Below are 18,268 nucleotides of genomic sequence, written 5' to 3'. Positions count from 1 at the left end.
AGTGACAAACTCGTGAGGAGTGTGCCTCTCAGCTCAAGTAGATACAAGAGACTAAATGGGCAGCTTCTGTCTGGAGGTGAGATGGGAAGGCAGACGGTTAGGAGCTGGCTAAATGGACATGGGGAATCAGGGGTGCAAAGGAGGAGTGTGCTGTCACAGTATGGGGAGAGCAATTAGAGTCACATAATAATGTATGTATAAATTTTTGTACGGGAAAAAATAAAATAAAAATTTACACACAAATTGTTTTGTGCCATTGGTTGCAATCCCCACATTGTGTCAGCACGCTCCCCATTTCCCTTTCCACCCTGGCTTCCCCACATCATTTGTCCAGTTTTCCTGTCCCTTCCTGCCTTCTTGCCTTTGCTTTGCCCATTTGATCTCGTATACTTGATGGAACTAAGAAGCACGCTCTTCATGTTATTGTTATAGTTTTATATGGCTGTCTGATCTTTGGCTGAAAGGTGGACCCTGGGAGTGGCTTCAGTTCTGAGTTAGCAGGGTATCCAGTGGCCATAGTCTTGGGGGTTCCTCCTGTCTCTTCAGACCAGTAAGTCTGGTCTTTTCTTGGTGAATTTGAATTTTGTTCTACATTTTTCTCCCGCTCTGTCCGGGACCGTCTATTGTGACCCCTGTCAACAGTGGTCGTGGTGGTAGCCAGGCACGATCTAGTTCTTCTGGGCTCAGGCTGGTAGAGGCTATGGCTCATGTGGTCCATTAGTCCTTTGGACTAGTATTTTCCCTATGTCTTTGGTTTTCTTCATTCTCCTTTGCTCTGGATGGGATGAGACCAAGACAGGTACCCTATACGTCTGCTTGCAAGCTTTTAAGACCCCAGACACAACTCACCAAAGTAGGATGTAGAAAATTTTCTTTATGAACTGTTATGCCAATTGACCTAGATGTGCCCCGAGACAATGGCCCCCCACCCTCAGTCCCAGTAACTCAGTCCCTCAAGGTGTTTGGATGTGTCTAGGAAGAGTCTACGACTCTGCCTTGGTCAAGCTGTGCTGACTTCCCCCATATTGTATGTTGTCTTTCCTTTTACCAAACGTAACATTTGTCTACCATCTAGTTAGTGATTTCCCTTCCCCACCCCTCCCCTCCCGCATAACCATCAAAGATTGTTTTTTTTCTGCATGTAAACTTTTTCTTGGGTTTTAATAATAGTGGTCTCATACAATATTTGTCCTTTGGTGGCTGACTTATTCCACTCAGCATAATATCCTCCAGATACATCCATGTTGTGAGGTATTTTGAGGATTCATCATTGGTCTTTATTGTTGAGTAGGATTCCATTGTGTGTATGTATCATAATTTGTTTATCCATTCATCTGTTGATGGGCATTTAGGTTGTTTCCTTCTTTTTGCTATTGTGAATAATGCTGCAATCAACACGGATATATATATGTCTATTCGTGTAACAGCTCTTATTTCTCTAGGATATATTCCTAGGGGAGTCCTGGTGGTGCAGTGGTTAAGAGCTCGGCTTAACCAAAAGGTTGGCAGTTTGAATCCACCAGATGCTCCTTGGAAACTCTATGGGGTAGTTCTACTCTGTCCTATAGGGTCGCTATGAGCAGAATCGACTTGATGGCAATGTTTTGTTTTATTTTTTATTTTTTAATATTCCTAGGAGTGGGATTGCTGGATCATATGGTTTTTCTATTTCTAGCTTTTTAAGGAGGCGCTATATCGTTTTCCATAGTGGTTGTACCATTTTGCATTCCCACCAGCAGTGTATAAGAGTTCCAATCTCCCTGCAACCTCTCCAACACTAGTTATTTTCTTTTTTTGATTAGTGCCAGTAATGTCAGGATGAGATGGTATCTCATTGTAGTTTTGATTTGCATTTCTCTAATGGCTAATGATCATGAGCATCGCCTCATGTGTCTGTTAGCCACCTGAATGTCTTCTTTGGTGAAATGTCTGTTCATATCCTTTGCCCATTTTTTAACTGGATTGTTTGTCTTTTTGATGTTGAGGTGTTGAAGTTTTCTATAGATTTTAGAGATTAGACCCTTGCCAGATATGTCATTGCCAAATTTTCTTTCCTAGTTCTGTAGGTTCTCTTTTTACTCTTGGAGAAGTTTCTTGATGAGCATAGGTATTTAATTTTTAGGAGGTCACAGTTATCTGGTTTATCTTCTGCTGTTTGTGCATTTTTAGTTACACTTGACAGTCTATTTATGCCATAAATTAGGGTCTCTAGCTTTGTCCCTGTGTTTTCTTCCATAAATTTTATTGTTTTAGGTTTTACATTTTGGTCTTCAATACATTTTGAGTTAGTTTTTGTGTACGGTGTTAGGTATGGGTCCTGTTTCTTTTTTTTATACAGATGGACATCCTGTTTTGCCAGCACCATTTGTTAAAAAGACTGTCTTTTCTCCATTTAATGGACTTTGGTCCTTTGTCAAAGATCAGCTGACCACAGGTGGATGGATTTATGTATGTCTGGGTTCTCCATTCTGTTCTATTGGTCTGTGTGTCCCATTGTACCAGTACCAGGCTGTTTTGACTACTGTGGCTGTATAGCAGGTTCTGAGATTAGGTAGTGTGAGGCTTCCTACTTTGTCCTTTTTGTTTAATAATACTTTGCTTATACAGGGCCTCTTTCCTTTCCATATAAAATTGGTGATTAGTTTTTCTATCTCGTAAAAGAATGCTGTTGGTATTTGGATTGAGATTGCATTATATCTGTAGATTGCTTCAGATAGAATTGACATTTTCACAATGTTGAGTCTTCTTATCCATGAGAATGGTATGTTTTTCCTATTTTATTTTTTTTTTCAGGAATGGGTGTTGGACTTTATCATATGTCTTTTCTGCATTGACTGCAATGATCATGTGATTCTTTTCTTTTGTTCTATTTATGTGGTGGATCACACTGATTGATCTTCTAATGTTGAACCATCTTTGCATACCTAGTATGAATTCCACTTGGTCAAGGTGTTTTGTTTTTTGATACGATGCTTAATATTAAACCCATTGAATATTATGGGCTAGAATTTTGTTGAGAATTTTTACATCTACATTCATGAGAGATACTGGTGTGCAATTTTTTTTGGTGTCTTTGCCTGGCTTTGGTATCAGGGTTATTGCAGTACAATGGATCACTTTTGTGTGACCTTTCTAGCCACAGTCTTGTAACTCCCACCCAAGTGATCAGGCAGGACTGTGTGATAGGGTAATTGTGGTCCAGCAAAGTGATTGGTCAGTTTTGCCATCCTGCTGGGCTTGAAATGAGCTACCCCAGAGGCAGGAAAGAGCATACCAACCACCACCGAGGAAGAAGAAACAGCATGTCCTTTGGACCAGGGATCCCTCGCACTGAGAAACTCCTGGACCCAGGAGACGAGTGCTGTAACACTGAAGACAGTGAGAAGCGCTGGCAGAGAAACTGCGACAGGTGGGATGGCAGGAGGGACCAGCAGGAGACAGCGCAGTTGGCTTCCTGGCCCACAAAAGCTGAGTGTCTTTGGGCAGGGGTCAAGGGCCAGGGAGAGGCGTGCCTATGAGCATGGCTGGGAAGAGGCTGTCCTGATGGAAGAACTGTAGCCTGAGAGTTCCTGAACCTGAATTGTAGTCTGTTACTTCCCTAATAAACCTCATAATCATGAGTATTGTCTCCATGGCCATTGTAGTGAATTATGGAACTCAGCAGAGAAGTACAGAGTGCCACAGGAGGGACAGCTGGTGTCAGAATTGATAAAGATGGAGGACAGAGGAGGCATGTCTGACCTCAGCTTCATAGGAATCAGCACTGGGCTGTTGATCTTGATTCTCCTTCCCCTTTGTTAAGTTAGGGGAGATCAGACATTGCCCCCACACCATTTTTACAGTTATGCTGGCTTCATAAAATGAATTTGGCAGTATTCCTTCTTTTTCCATCCTCTGAAATAGTTTGAGTAGTACTGGTGTGAGCTCTTCTCTGAACGTTTGCTAGCATTCTCCAGTGGAGCTGTCTGGGCCAGGACTTTCTTTCGAAGGGTGATTTTTTTTTATTATTACCTCTTCAATCTCTTCTCTTGTTATAGGTCTGTTCATATTTTCTATCTCAGCTTATGTTAGTTTAAGTACGCAATGTGTTTCTAGAAATTTGTTCAGTTCTGCTAGGTTCTCAAATTTGTTGGAGTACAATTTTTCATAGTATTCTGTTACGATCCTTTTTATTTCAGTTGGGTTTGTAATGTCCCCCATTTAATTTATTATTTAGGTTATTTGCTTCCTCTCCTGCTTTTTCTTTTGTCAGTTTGGCCAATGGTTTGTAGATTTTGTTGATCTTTTCAAGGAACCAATTTTTGGTTTTGTTGAGTCTTTCTATTGTTTTTCTGTTTTCTATTTCATTTATTTCTGCTCTAATCTTTATTATTTCCTTTCTTCTAGTGTCTGTGGTCTTCTTTTGCTGTTCTCTTTCTATTTGTTCAAGTTGTAGGGCTAATGTTTTTATTTTAGCCTGTTCTTATTTTTTGATGTGTGTGTTTATTGCTATAAATTGACCTCTGAGCACTGTCTTTACTGTGTCCCAAAGGTTTCTGGTATGTGTTTTCATTCTCATTTGATTCTAGGAATTTTCTGATTCCCTCTTTGATTTCTTCTGTTATCTAGCTGTTTTTAAGCAATGTGTTATTCAGTTTCCATGTATTTGATTTTTTTTTCCCTTGCTCTTCCTGTTACTGATTTCTACTTTTATGGCACCATGATTAGAAAGAATGCTTTGTTCTATTTTATTGAGGGTTGCTTTGTTCGTTCTCTAACCAAAGGACTCCTTTTAATATTTCTTGTAGGTTTGGTTTGGTTTTTATGAATTCCTTTAATTTCTGTTTATCTGAAAATGTCCCAATTTCACCATTGTATTTGAGAGAGAGTTTTGCAGGATATATTATTCTTAGTTGGTAGGTTTTTTCTTTCGATGTCTTATATATGTCATCCCATTGCCTTCTTGCCTGCATAGTTTCTGCCAAGTAATTACAGCTCAGTCTTATTGTTTCCCCTTTTTAAGTGACTTTTTGTTTTTCGAGCTGCTCTCAGGATTCTTTGTCTTTGGTTTTAGCAAGTGAGATTATGATATGTCTCAGTGACTTTCTTTTCAGTTCTGTCCTACATAGGGTTCATTAAGCTTCTTGGATGGTCAGCTTTTCATCTTTCATATTTGGGAACTTTTCTGCCAGCAAATCTTCGACAATCTTCTCTGTGTTTTCCATTTTCTCCCCCTGATGAGGAACTCTGATCACCTACAAATTTTTGCTCTTGATTGTGTCCCACATAACTCTTAGGTTTTCTTCATTCTTTTCTCTGATTTTTCTCAAACAAAGTGGCGTCCATGAATTTGTCTTAATTCTTGGTGACTCTGTCTTCCATTGCTTCAAATTTGCTTCTAAAACCTTCCATTGAGTTGTCCATTTTGGAAATTTTGTTGTTTATCTTTTGGATTTCTAGTTGCTGTTTCTGCACGATTTCTAATTGTTTATTTACGTTGATGTTTTGCTCTTGGATTATTTTCCCGAATTCTTCTATGGCTTTGCCTGTGTTTTCCTTGATTTTGGCTATGTTTCCCATGATTTTGTCTATTTTTTCCTTGGTTTTGTCTGTGTTTTCCTTGATCTCTTTCCTAATCTCTTGTAGAGCCCTAAATATTAGTCTTTTAAATTCCATATTAGGTAGTTTCACTGCCTTTTCTTCTAACAGAAGGTTACCTGATTCTTTATTTTGGTAACTTGCTGGAGACATGCTGTCCTGCTTTTTTGTATGTTTTGATACTGTCTGTTGTCTCTGAGACATTACAGTATTATTTTCTTTATTTATCGATTGTATGTTTATTTGTTTTCACCTGCTTCCTAGATACATTTGATTGCTAAAAATAAAATTAGTGAACTGAGGGGAAAGAAACCATGGGACATGTTATGGACTGAATTATGTCCTCCCAAAATATGTATTGTAAATCCTAACCTCTATGCCTGTGGTTATAATCCCATTTGGGAATGGGATGTCTTTGTTATGCTAATGAGGCAGGATTGACAAAAAAACTAAACTAAACTAAACCTGTTGCCGTCGAGTAAATTCTGACTCATAGTGACCCTATAAGACAGAGTAGAACTGCCCCATAGGGTTTCCAAGGAGCAGCTGGTGGATTCAAACTGCCAACCTTTTTGATTAGCAGCCACAGCTCGCTGTAGCTCTTAACCACTGTGCCACCAGGGCTCTGAGGCAGGATTAGTGTAGGGTATATCTTGAGTCAATCTCTTTTGAGGTATAAAGATAATAAACAAGTAAGCGAGAGAGGCAGAGATGGGGTAAGATAGATGTTAAAACACATGGCTATCTCCAAGCAACCAGGAAGTAGAAGCTGAAGAGACAAGGACCTTCCTCCAGAGCCGACAGAGAAAGATTTTCCCTAGAGCTGGTGCTCTGAATTCAGACTTCTAGCCTCCTAAACTGTGAGAAAAATAAATTTCTGTTTGTTAAAGCCATCCACTTGTGTTATTTCTGTTACAGCAGCAATAGATATCTATGACAGAATTTGGTATTGGAAGAGTAGGGTGCTGCTCTAACAGATACCTAAAATGTGGAAGCGGTTTTGGAATTGGGTAATGGGTAGAGGCTGAAAGAGTTTTAAGGTGCCTAATAGTAAAAGCCTAGACTGCCTTGAAGAGACTGCTGGAAAACTGTGGACATCAAAGGCAGGGGTGGATTAACCAGTAAGCAGTGTATGCACTGGCTGACAGTAAGCAAGTTACGCATGGGCTTAATTGTGCTTACTTACTACTCTAGTGCACAGCTTCACCTAGGTTTCACCAAATCTAAGCTCTGCACTACAGATTAGCAAGTAAACACAATTAAGCCTGTGTGTACCTTGCTTGTTGGGTAATCCATCCCTGGTCAAAGGCAATTCTGGTGATGGTTCAGAAGGAAGGGAGGAGAGCTATAGAGAAAGTCTTAGAGAATACATATGGCACCAGTAACAGAATGTTACTAGAAATGTGGACGTTAAATGTCCTTCTGGTGAGGCTTTAAAACAATGAAAATGTGATTGGACAATGGACGAAGGGTGATGCTTTTTATGCAATGGCAAAGAACTTGTCAGAATTATTTTCAAACCTTTGGTGGAGGGTCGAATTTGTAAGTTATGAACTTGGATATCAGGCTGATGATATTTGTAAGCAAGATCTTAAAAGGGCCATGTGGTTTCTCCTTGTCACTTACAGTAAAATGTGAGAGGAAAGAGATGGACTTGAAATGAACTCTGCAAAATGAAAACAGAACTTAAAGATTTGGAAAATTCCGTTGTACAAACTAAGGACACTTGTCCTAGAATGTTCACCAAGGATGTGGCTACACAGTCTTTTGTTAAAGAGACTAAGCCTGTGACTGACAGATCTAACTAACTGCCACAGCAAAAAAACCTATCAGCTTAGACTGAAGGGTACAGAGAAGGAATGAAAGGAAAGAATGCTGTTTGCCTCCTGAAATTCTACAGGGAGGAAACAGGCCAAAGGAGCTACATCTGTTGTCCTCCAAGAAACGAAAAGGACCATCCCTGGCGCAGCTTGGAGATCAGCAGAACTGTTGGAAGGAGCATGCGAAGCAGAGCCTTCTTGGTTTCAAAGGCTGAGGCCACGGTCTCCTAGGTCTCAAAGGGTGGGGCCACAGCCTTCTAGGTTTCAAACAGTCAAATCTTTGCCAATTCAGTTCCAGAGTATGGGGCTGCTGTTAATATGTGCCAGGGGAATGGGGCCACCACCCAAATCTGTGAGGTCGGGGCTGCCATGCCCAAGAGGCAAAAAAATGGGGCCTGTCAGGGCCAAGGGAGTGGTGTCACCACTCCGATGGACCTGGAGATTGGGGCCACCTAAAGCCAAAGGATGAGTTGCCATCCCAGAGGGCCTGTAAGGTGGAGCTGAAGCCCAGGGCTGAGGGGCCTCCACTCAGCGTCCAGAGGGCATGGCCAACACCCAGAGTCTGGAGGGTAGGGCCATTACCTAGATGGTCTCAGAGAACAGAGGATTATTTTCAAGCCTCGAGAGCTAATGTAATTTGTTCTGCTAGGATTTGGACTTTCTTGGTCCCTGTTATGCCTTCTTTCCCTCCAATTTCTCCCATTGGTAATGGAAATGTCTACCTGTGCCTGTTCCACCACTGTACTTTGGAAACAGATATTTGTATTCTAGATTTCACAGGTTCACAGATGAAGAAGAATTTTGCCCAAGGATGGAATATACCGAAAGTCTTACCCGTATTTGATTTAGATGATTCAGAAGATGAGATTTTGGACTTGGAGTTGACTGAAGACTTTAGGGATGATGTGATGGGGTCAGTGTGTGTTTTATATGTGGCAAAGACATAATTTTTAGGGGCCTAAGAGTAGAATATTATGGATTTAATTACAGTCCTCCAAAATATGTGTTGAACAATCCTAACCTCTATGCCTGTGGTTATAATTCCATTTGGGAATGGGCTGTCTTTGTTAGTTAATGATGCAGGATTAATGTAGGTGTGTCTTGAGTCAATCTCTTGCGATATAAAAGAGATTAAGCAAGATTAGGTAAGACAGATGCCAAGACACATGGAGATCTCCAAGGAACCAGGAAGCAGAAGCTGTATTTCTGTTATAGCAGCACTAGATAACTAAGACAGGATACAAGTGTCACTACTACCTAGAAGACCAAGTGGTTATCCAGAGGCTCTTAGTCTTTGGCTTTGGGATGGTTCAAATCGTTCATCTTCAGGCCGGTACCCATCCCTGCAGAGGAGAACTCTAGTTATACCCGTGGAAAAGCAGATGGCTTCCATGTTTGAAAAACAGAGCAGACTTGCTGGAACAGGCTTTAATATCACAGATGTTGCTGCATGCTAAACAAAGTTACGACTGGAATTAAAACCACCTGAACTTAGGAATGACTCATACCAACTAATCAGATACCAGCCTAAAAACCCGGGCAGGCCCTACTGCCTGAGCCAAGGCAGTCAACTCCAAAGCAAGGAGCAGAAACCTCCCCTTCTGACAGCCAGGAACAAAGCGGGAGACCCCTAGAGGCTGAACGTTATCGAGGCAAGACATCCTGTTGTACAAGCCTAGAGAAAGACCCTCAGATCTCTCAGTCACAGTGGCTGGCTGCTCAGAAAAAGCCTGATAAACAGTCTCCATTAGAAAGAAGTGCTTAAATCTACTGAGTACGAGACTTTACTAATGATAGCAGTATCGTGACTGGCCATTCATCAAGCACCTAATGTGTGGCAGGCACTAGACAAGACGCATGACAAAATCTCACTTACTCCTCATGACAATCCAAGAAGGTGGTATTATCCCTACTTTATAGATGAGGACACAGGAGCTCAGGTGGTCACACTGTTATAGGTGGAGGGTTTACTGTTTGCTGTCCTCGGTACTAATGGGGTTAGGTCCTTCTCATCCTGATGGGCACGTCAGGAGCACCAGTAAGAACCCGTGAAAGGTTTGGCCTTTACTCAGTAGAGACATTGTAAGCTATTTTTCAAAAAGTCTCTGTGTTAAAAGTACCCACAGAAATCTCTATGACCACTAAAACATGCTCCTCTACCTATACGTGTCTCTTCCTTCTATCTCCTGCAGCTCCCCCTCTACTTTTCTCTCTCCAGTGAACTTTCGGCAAATTGTACTTCTGCCATTAAGGATGAATTCTTCAACCTGGCATTCAAGATCATTTCTCCATAATCAGGTGGAGTTTTATCTTATTTGGTTTTATCTTCTAATTATTATTACATTATAATGATATGTGTAAGAATTCATAGTTGCAGTGTTTTTTAACAGAGGGACTTTTACACAGATTATGCATTCTTATCATCCCCACCAACTCTCCAACACAGAACCTCTGCTCCAAGCAGTGCAGACTCATTGCAGCCCAGATATCTTACTTCTACCTCTGTAATATTACTTATCTTGTTCCTTTTTTATATATGTGTTTTAACTGTTGTAAAAATATAGATAACACAACATTTGCAAATTCAACATTTTTTGTGCGTACAATTCAGAGTATCTCGTTCCTCTTGACTTGAACATTAGCTTCTGACCTCTTCACCAATTCAAATATAACACCGTTCCCAAGCTGCAAGGTGCTGGGCAGGCCGGTGGTCTGAGAACTTGTTCTGGAGTCAGAAAGACCAGGATGGGCATCCCAGCTCTGAGATTTACTAGCTGTGCGACCCTGGGCAACCACCAAGCTTCAATTTTTTCATCTGTCAATGGGGATGATAATAGTGCCTATCTCATGGTTGTTTCAAGAATGAAATAAAATAATAATATATGTGTTTAACATGGAGATTAGCAAACAGTAAATCAATAAATAGTAACACTCTTTTTCTTCTTCTTCTTCTTAAATGTCCAGCTCAAAGACCTATCTTCTCCATGAACAACCTTGCCCACAACAAATGTCTTTTCTTTGAACTCCTAGAGCCTATTCTTTCCCATACCTGATTGCACCCACACGTGTTCTCTAATTGCTGGTATTTATGTCTTTATGTTTGGTCTCCCCAGCCAGTTCTAGGCATCCAGGGATCACATTTCTTTTTTTTTTTATATCACTCAAAGCACCTGGTACAAGGCTAGACTCACTATAGACACTGACTAAGCACCTGTTATAACTGAAATTTAGAGACACCCACTCCTGGTTCAGGCCTCATCCCACTGGCAAGAACTAATCACCAGTGGCTTTTGGAAGCTATGAACTTTCCACTTTGGGATAACCCTGCAAAGTCACAGGGGCTTTCTCAGTTTCCACTAATGATGAATGGAGGTCCTAATGGATAAACATTCCTAAGGGATGTATACGTCTAGCATCTTCAGAGCTGGTCAATCCTTCAGAGCTGGGCTCAGGAAACCCTACAACAAACACAGATTGACCCCTCATGCCAACTCCCCACTATCCCCTAAACTATGTGACATCACCTCCAGGCTGTGCAGTGGCCTCAGCAGCAAAGGAAGGTTAATGCCAACAGCTAGCTATGCCCAGACAGCTCGGCTTTAATTCACTGTGTCAGCGAACAAGAGAGAGACTGCTACAGCTGAGAATTCCTCCCTCCGGATTAATGTTTAAGTAAATGTAGGAAAAATATTGGTGGTTTCCCAGCCATACAATAAAAAATCAAAGGCTGTATCCAAGGTCCTGGTTCTTAGCATATAGAGGCGGCTTGTGGGAGTATTCCTGTGCCTGGAACACTTGCCCCAGCCCTTCACCTGGCTTATTTCTTATTTGACTTCAGGTGTTGGATTAATTCCTCCTTCCTCAGTTAAGCCAGGCATCTGGGTCAAACACACCAATAGCACCCAGTAAACACACCTCCTCTGCCCTTAAAATAATTGTGACTGAGTCATTGTCTGTCTCAGGTCTGTGTTACCCCATGGAAGGTCAGATCCATGCATGCAGGAGTTAAGACTGTCTTGTTCACAGCTGTATCCTCAGTACTTAGCAGAGGGCCTGGCTTAGAGAAAGCATGCACAAATATTTATGTGGAATGAATAAATAAGTTGGTTAGCTGAGGAAGTTTGCTGACCTGGTTTCAGGTGCTTTACCAACGGTCCCACTTTGACGACTGTTCCCGAAGCTTCGTGTCCCAGCACCATTGGCTTTTTCACAACGAAATCCCCAATTCGACCGTGCTGCCAGTAGTGGACGTCGGAGCCGCAGATGCCAACTGAATGCATCTTTAGCAGCACCTCTGAGAAGAGAAGGGAGGAGAAGAAAACAACTGAGGGAGGGACTGACCCCTCTGGCACTCTGAGATGTTCCGGCCATTTCTCTCTAGACAGAGGCAAGGGCTGGGTTTCCAAGGCCCAATGTGAAATTTAGACCAGAGGAAAACATGCCAAACGGCAGTTAAGTCTCACTAGGCAAAAAAGCTTCTGCAGAGCAAATTAACTATCTGCATAAACAAGATATTCTTAGTAGGAAGAAATCTATCCACCTTAAGAGAACACACTGGTTTGCAGACAATTAATAGGCTAAGTGCCTGCTTCTTATCTATTCACTGAAGAGTCTGGCAGAATCTCAGCTTGGCAACACTTTGTAAGCTATCAGGCTGAGTTCCTCACATCTGTTGTTTTCTCAAAAGGTGAAGCTTTAATTTAAACCGGCCAGCGGTTTCAACTGACATCTCCCCTTCATGGATGTGATAAAAGCTGAGATTTGGTGGTAGTGTTGTTGTCAGTTTTCCAAGTTTACAATAATAATGTTCTTGAGCCCCTTCACTGAAATAAGTACTAAAGGATTACAGGCTCAACATGACTTTGATGGCCATGTTACAGCTATCTCCCTGAGAAAAAGTGCTGCTTTTCTCAAAAGCCCTCTTATGCATTCAGATGCCTCACACACTCGCCTCGCCACAAACCACGTGCCATCCACAAACCACGTGGCCCTGTAGAACCTTCTTCGTCCTTGGATTTGGTAAACAGAGTAAGAAATGACAGGGTGAATTCTGAGAGGAAAGGTAGGGGAAAGTGTTGGTTTATTTCCATGACTGACGATTTTTTATTTTATGTACAAAGAGTCAGCATTGTTTCTTTTGTTGTGTAGATGTCTTGGATAAGGGGAAGTGTATTGAGTTAGGAAAATCACCTCAGGGTTTCCTCTCTTGAAATGACCAATTTGTAGTAATAAGAGATTAGATCCGACTTGCAAGAACTACCACTGTAATCTCCCATTTTACCCCCTTCCAATTCCTGGGCAGCACAAGAAAGTGAAAACAGAAAGCTGTTTCAGAGAGAAGCCATCCCAGGATCCTTTAAATCCAAGTTAGCCCTTGTTTGGCCCCCTAACTTTTCAGAACCCAGGGAGGTGCCTCTCTCACTTTTCTGAACAAGTTATTTGGATGAAAACTCTTAAACCCTAAATATATATTACTTGCTAAGCACTGATAAAAACAGCTATTGTCTGTAGTCTTACCACTATAAATCAATAACCTAATGGCCTGGATGACCTTTGAGTAGCAAAGCTCTGCAGGTACCAGGAAAGCTACCTTCATTCTGATGTCTCCCGCCTGCAGTCTTGGGGTGAGAGCTGAGTGGCTGGGTGTGTCATGGGGAGGATGAGCTCTCTACAGACACTCTGTCCCTTGCCCCCAGCCTCCTTTCAGGGTCCTGCAGATTATGAAGCCGTGGGACTCCAGGGATGGGAGGGATTGGAAAATGTTAGCAGGGATCTGCTCAGCAGCCCCTGGCAACAGGGCGGTGTAGCCTCCCAGAACCAGACACCACCCAGGAAATGTACATGTCATCTTGGCCTGCAGACTCCACCAGTTAAATACCGAGAAGGAGTGGAGCAAAGGTGTGGGGAACCCTGCCCAGTGTGCTCCCCCACTTTCTGAGCTTGGTGGATTAGGGCAGAGTGGCAGCCCCTCCTATCCCCCCAGACAGAAGGCCCTCCCTTCCTTAACTGGTCTTCCTGGGGGTGGAGACAGAAGTGGCATGATGTTCCCTTTTCTAATGAAAAGATTAAAATCTGGACACTCGCTCCTTTCCAAAGTACGCAGAAAGGACATGATTTGGCAACCTAAATAGCAGTTTATGGTGGATAGATTAAGGTTATTAGGTCGAAAGAGGAATAATTTTGCCTTTGGTCCATAGACTGAAGAACTTTTTATGTCAAAAACTCCTTGGGACAAGTCGGCAGTCTGATATGGTAACTTTTTTGGTTCTCTCACTATTTCATGTAGCAGCCAAGCTAAACCTACTACCAGTCATGCTGTGGATGATAGACTGGGTTCTCAGGTAAACAAAAGCAGAGCTTCTACTGGAGGCAAAGGTAATGAACAGTAGGAAAACAGGGATGAGGAAGCAATGTATGTGTGTCTCCAAGGTAAAAAACAGAAGTCAATAAAATACCAGTGGAGTTTCCCAAGGACCTACCATTTGGGCCTGGTTCAGGGATAGGGTAGTTTTCCTAAAGGAAACAAGGCAGAAAAAAATCATTTAGCATGCATAATACTTTATATCACGAGCATTTTCAATTTTTTTAAATTAGAGTTTCATTCAAATATTTCTTCTTAGAATTAACACAGGCTCAGATCATACTACTGCTAGGTAAATGCCTATCATGGATTAAATTACGTGCCCCCAAAAATGTGTGTATCAATTTGGCTGGGACATGATTCCTGGTATTGTGTGATTTTCCTATATGTTGTAAATCCTGCCTCTGTGATGTTAAGGAGGGAGGATGGGTGGCAGTTGTGTTAGCAAGGCAGGACTCAGTCTACAAGACTGGATTGTGTCCTGAGGCAATCTCTTGAAATATAAAAGAGAGGAGTAGAGAGACAGGGGGACCTCATACCATCAAGAAAGCAGTGCCAGGAGGGGAGCGCATCCTTTGGACCCAGGGTCCCTGCACGTAGAAGCTCCTAGTCCTGGGGAACATTGATGAGAAGGCCAACGGAGAGAGAAAGCCTTCCCCTGGAGCTGACACCCTGAGTTTGGACTTTTAGCCTACTTTACTGTGAGGAAATAAATTTCCTTTCGTTAAGGCCATCCACTTGTGGCATTTCTGTTATAGCAGCACTAGGTGATCAAGGCAATGCCTGAAGGTTCACTGAATGGCAGGATAGTGAATGTTGTGCTGGAAATGCCTGTCTAGCTGTTGAAAACTCTTCAGAATAACAAACCAAATGACCCAGATAATGTAATGCACAACATACTCAACAATATACACAGGACTGAGTCATGTTGATGTCACGAACTGGGATAAAGTTCTGAAGCTGATAACCTCTCTGGAAAAATGCCAACTGCCTCACAAGCCAGCAGCCCCAATCCTTCAGGACCAGGAACTGTTGACAGTAATTGCTAACCTCTTCCCACCTACCAGTGCAGCCGGCCTGGGACTAACAAAAAAACATGCTACGTGTAGCCCCAGGCCTCACTCACTCACTCTGCACCTGTCCTCCCTGTATTACTCAATGACCAAGCAGGAAGGATGTTTGGGTTGCTCCTGGGTCTCTAGATTTGCCTTCCACATCAGATCCTTCCCTCCTGGCAAAATACGCATTCTTAGAGACAGATTTGTTTGGTCTGGCAACCTCCTACAGGAAAAGGATGAAGGTGCTCCTGGAAGGCACATGTGAAGGCTTTTCTCTCTGGACAGGCTGGAGAAAGTATCCGAGCTGGTCGTCCTTCTCCCTTTACATCAGCACACAAACTGAAGCCCGTCGGGAATGCACAGGACCTGCATTTTGGCCATTCTCTCAAGTCAAAAAAGCAATCTAATAGATGATATCCGGGGCTGGGGGGAGGGGGAAGTAAGGAGCTTAATGGGTACAGAGTTTCTGTTTGGGGTGATCAAAAAGTTCTGGAAAAAAGATAGTGGTAATGATGGTACAACATGGTGAATGTATTAATGACACTGAATCATATACTTAAAAATGGTTAAAATGGCAAATTTCATGATATCTGTATTTTATCACCATAATAAAAAAAGCAATCTGAGCTATTCTAGTGTTCACAGTTCTTCATTTGCTAAGCCTTTTTCCCACTGCCAACAACTGGCAATTCCTGGTGACAAGGAGGAAGCGCACTGAGTGGCCAAGTCCAAGTCTTCAAATTTACTAATATTTTGAAGGCAGCCAAGAAGAGGCAGACGAGATATAAAATGTGTGCCAGACGCTGGCTGGGGCTTTACACACATCATGGCACGTGTTTCTCACCACCCCCCAGCCTGCCGATGAGAAGCCCGAGGATGGGAAGTTAAATAACGTAGACAAGGTCACACTGCCAGAGAGTGGGTGAACCAGGGAGGGAATCAATCCATCCAGAAATGGCCACCTCAAAGTAGCTAGCTGTCACCAAAACCTTTCTCAAACAAGTTAGTCGCTGGCCCCATATCTGACATTATACAACATCAGGGACTGCTATGTAAAGTTATGTTTCTTTTGGGCGAGATTTCAAAGTGCGGGTTAATTTGAAGCCAAGGACTAAGGCCTTTACTTCAAACATGGAATAGCATCCTGCCTTCGCTGCTGAAGATGCTAGTAGGCAACTGCCCACGCACGGGGAGACAACGCCACAGCATACTTCTTGTAGCCTTGCCTCCAACCAGGCCAGGCTAGAGCATTCGACCTGGGGGAGGAGATGTGGTAAAATTCAAAGCAACAGTTAGTCACAGCCAAGTAGGCTCCAGGTCACTACAGATGACTACTGTAAATATTTGCTCAGGTTAACAGATTTGCCCTTATCATGCAAACAAAGGTGCAGTGACTCTCCCAAACACTAGAGGGTACTGTGCCAACGGTCTAGTTTTTCCTAAGTCACAGAAAATGATTTATGGAGACAATAAATCAAATACCTCTCCATGGACACCAACATTCCTTTTCCGTTCTCATTCTTGCTGACTTGAATCACCCTTACAACTCAGGCCCAACTCCTGCAACCAACTCTGCAGTGGACATGCCACCTGAGGACATGTTGAGATGAGTCTGTAAGTTTATAAATACTGTCCTAAGCACCGCTGTGGTGCCCACAGTGTTTTAGAATGTTATCATGACACGATTACTAAAAAACCTCACTTTTCACTTGTGGTTCCTTGGTCTGACATTGGCTACGATCCCATTTACTTAATCTTTTCTGTCTCAGATTTTGGTGGTAATAGTCTTTCATTTACCCCATTTCTCATCTATTAAAGTTTCTCAGTTCCTCTGCGATCCTGAATTTTCACTTTTATCCCCACATTCTCTTTCTTCATTCCTAAAGGTTTTGTAATCTCAGACATACTCAAGATTTTCTGAACAGGATTTCCTGTCTTTCTGTGAACGATAGTAACAAGGGGTTAAAGACAAGTCGAGTAGCTGTTCTTTATTGCAGGTAATGTCCATTTTCCAGCATTTTTCACTTGAAGTCAGAAACACATCATACACGTACTCTCCCTTCTATTCCCTCCAGCTCTCCTCCCCGTAAGTCACGGAAGTACCTTAGGAAGAACTCTCTGTGGGAACGTGGGAATCATCTCAGGTGCCTCTCTCACCCTAAACATTATCTTGCCTTTCCTAAATGTATTTTCTCAAACTAGCCTAAATATGTATTTCCTGAAGAGATCCTAACTGGCCCCCTTTCCTCTACTTCCACCTCAGCAGAGTTCACCCTCTTATCACTCCGTGCCTTGACAGCAGCAAAGGGGAGGATGCCTTTCCCCTCCTTCGTCAACCTGAGCAGTAGAGAGGTACATGACTCAGTCTCTGGAATCACCCGTCCATGTGCCAACCCGGGCTCCCCTCACCAGCCGTGTGATCGCATGCTGACAGTTTCATAACCTCTTTGGGCCCTAATTTCATCCTCTGTGTAATAAAGACAGCCATAAAAGAGTGCTCGACTCAAAGGAAAAAATCAAAGGTCTTTTTTTCTTTCTTTCTGTAATTAGCTCTGAAAAACCTTGTCCTTTTGAAAAGGGCAAAGTGTTTAAAATTATTTTTGGGAAAAGTTGCATCTCCATTTCTGCTCCTTCAAAGGCTGGAATTTGGAAGAAGGTAAAGCAGGACTGTAGCAGTGCTTCTGGGCTTGATTCTGCCAGTTCTGGGAGTTTAAAAGCAGCCCCTGCCTTACAGCAAGGACATCAGGCAGGGTGTGAAGGGGGCTGGGCCACTCCCCACCCCCACCCCCCCGAGGTCCTCATAGTCCGCCTTCCCCACCTACCAGGTCTCCGTAAGCCTGCTGGCCAGCTGCCTCCTGCGCTCAGGGAGCAGGATGTGAGGAAAGGTTTCCCAGCTGGCAATTCTGTCATAAGAGGCTTTATTCCAGCTGCACTGGTACTGGCAAACTCAGGGTTAAAGTGGAAGGCTCAGACCCTCTCCCCAGGTCCATGGAGCCAGTCTCCCAGCCCAGGCTCTCCAGGCTCCATCTAGCCTCTGCTCTGCTAACAACAGTCTTTCTAAAATGCACGTCTGCTTCAAGGCCCCAGTAGCTTGGGAAATCCTAAACCCCTCACTGGCCATGGTACCTCCACCTCACCTCCAGTCATGTCTCTTCACAAGACTCCTGCAATTCCCAAACTCACCCCGGGCCTGCTTACCTCATGGGGGCCATGTGCCTGGCACTCCCCTTCTCCACTGGCTATCCCCTCCTTCGTCAAGCTCCCACAAGAAGCAGGACGTGAGGGGGAGGGAGGCATCTGGGATGACTTCCTAATTCCTGGCCCTGGAACCGGGCAGAAAGTGCTAGCCCTCCTGTGAGAACTCAGGGAGGCTTAGGTTTGGATATGCTGGGATTGAGGTGTCTGGTGATGTCTAACCGGTGGTTATATTCCTGGGACTGGTGCCCAGGTGT

The 18,268-nt window shown here is 43.1% G+C and overlaps 1 protein-coding gene across 1 annotated transcript in view; it reads right to left on the bottom strand.

Moving 5' to 3' along the window:
• SORD (sorbitol dehydrogenase) overlaps positions 1-17,963 on the bottom strand; it is a 33,905-nt gene extending 15,942 nt beyond the window's left edge. Inside the window, exons 1-3 of the mRNA XM_023735102.1 lie at positions 17,943-17,963; positions 13,877-13,910; positions 11,527-11,691 (exon numbers count right to left, since the gene is read on the bottom strand). Coding sequence (XP_023590870.1) covers positions 11,527-11,691; positions 13,877-13,910; positions 17,943-17,963 — 220 coding nt within the window. The remainder of the gene's footprint in view (positions 1-11,526; positions 11,692-13,876; positions 13,911-17,942) is intronic.
• Between the last annotated feature and the right edge of the window lie 305 nt (positions 17,964-18,268).

The sequence above is a fragment of the Trichechus manatus genome, unplaced genomic scaffold (assembly GCF_000243295.1).
Source record: "Trichechus manatus latirostris isolate Lorelei unplaced genomic scaffold, TriManLat1.0 scaffold00076, whole genome shotgun sequence".
Lineage (NCBI taxonomy): Eukaryota > Metazoa > Chordata > Mammalia > Sirenia > Trichechidae > Trichechus > Trichechus manatus.
This window is presented reverse-complemented; position numbering and strand designations above follow the sequence as displayed.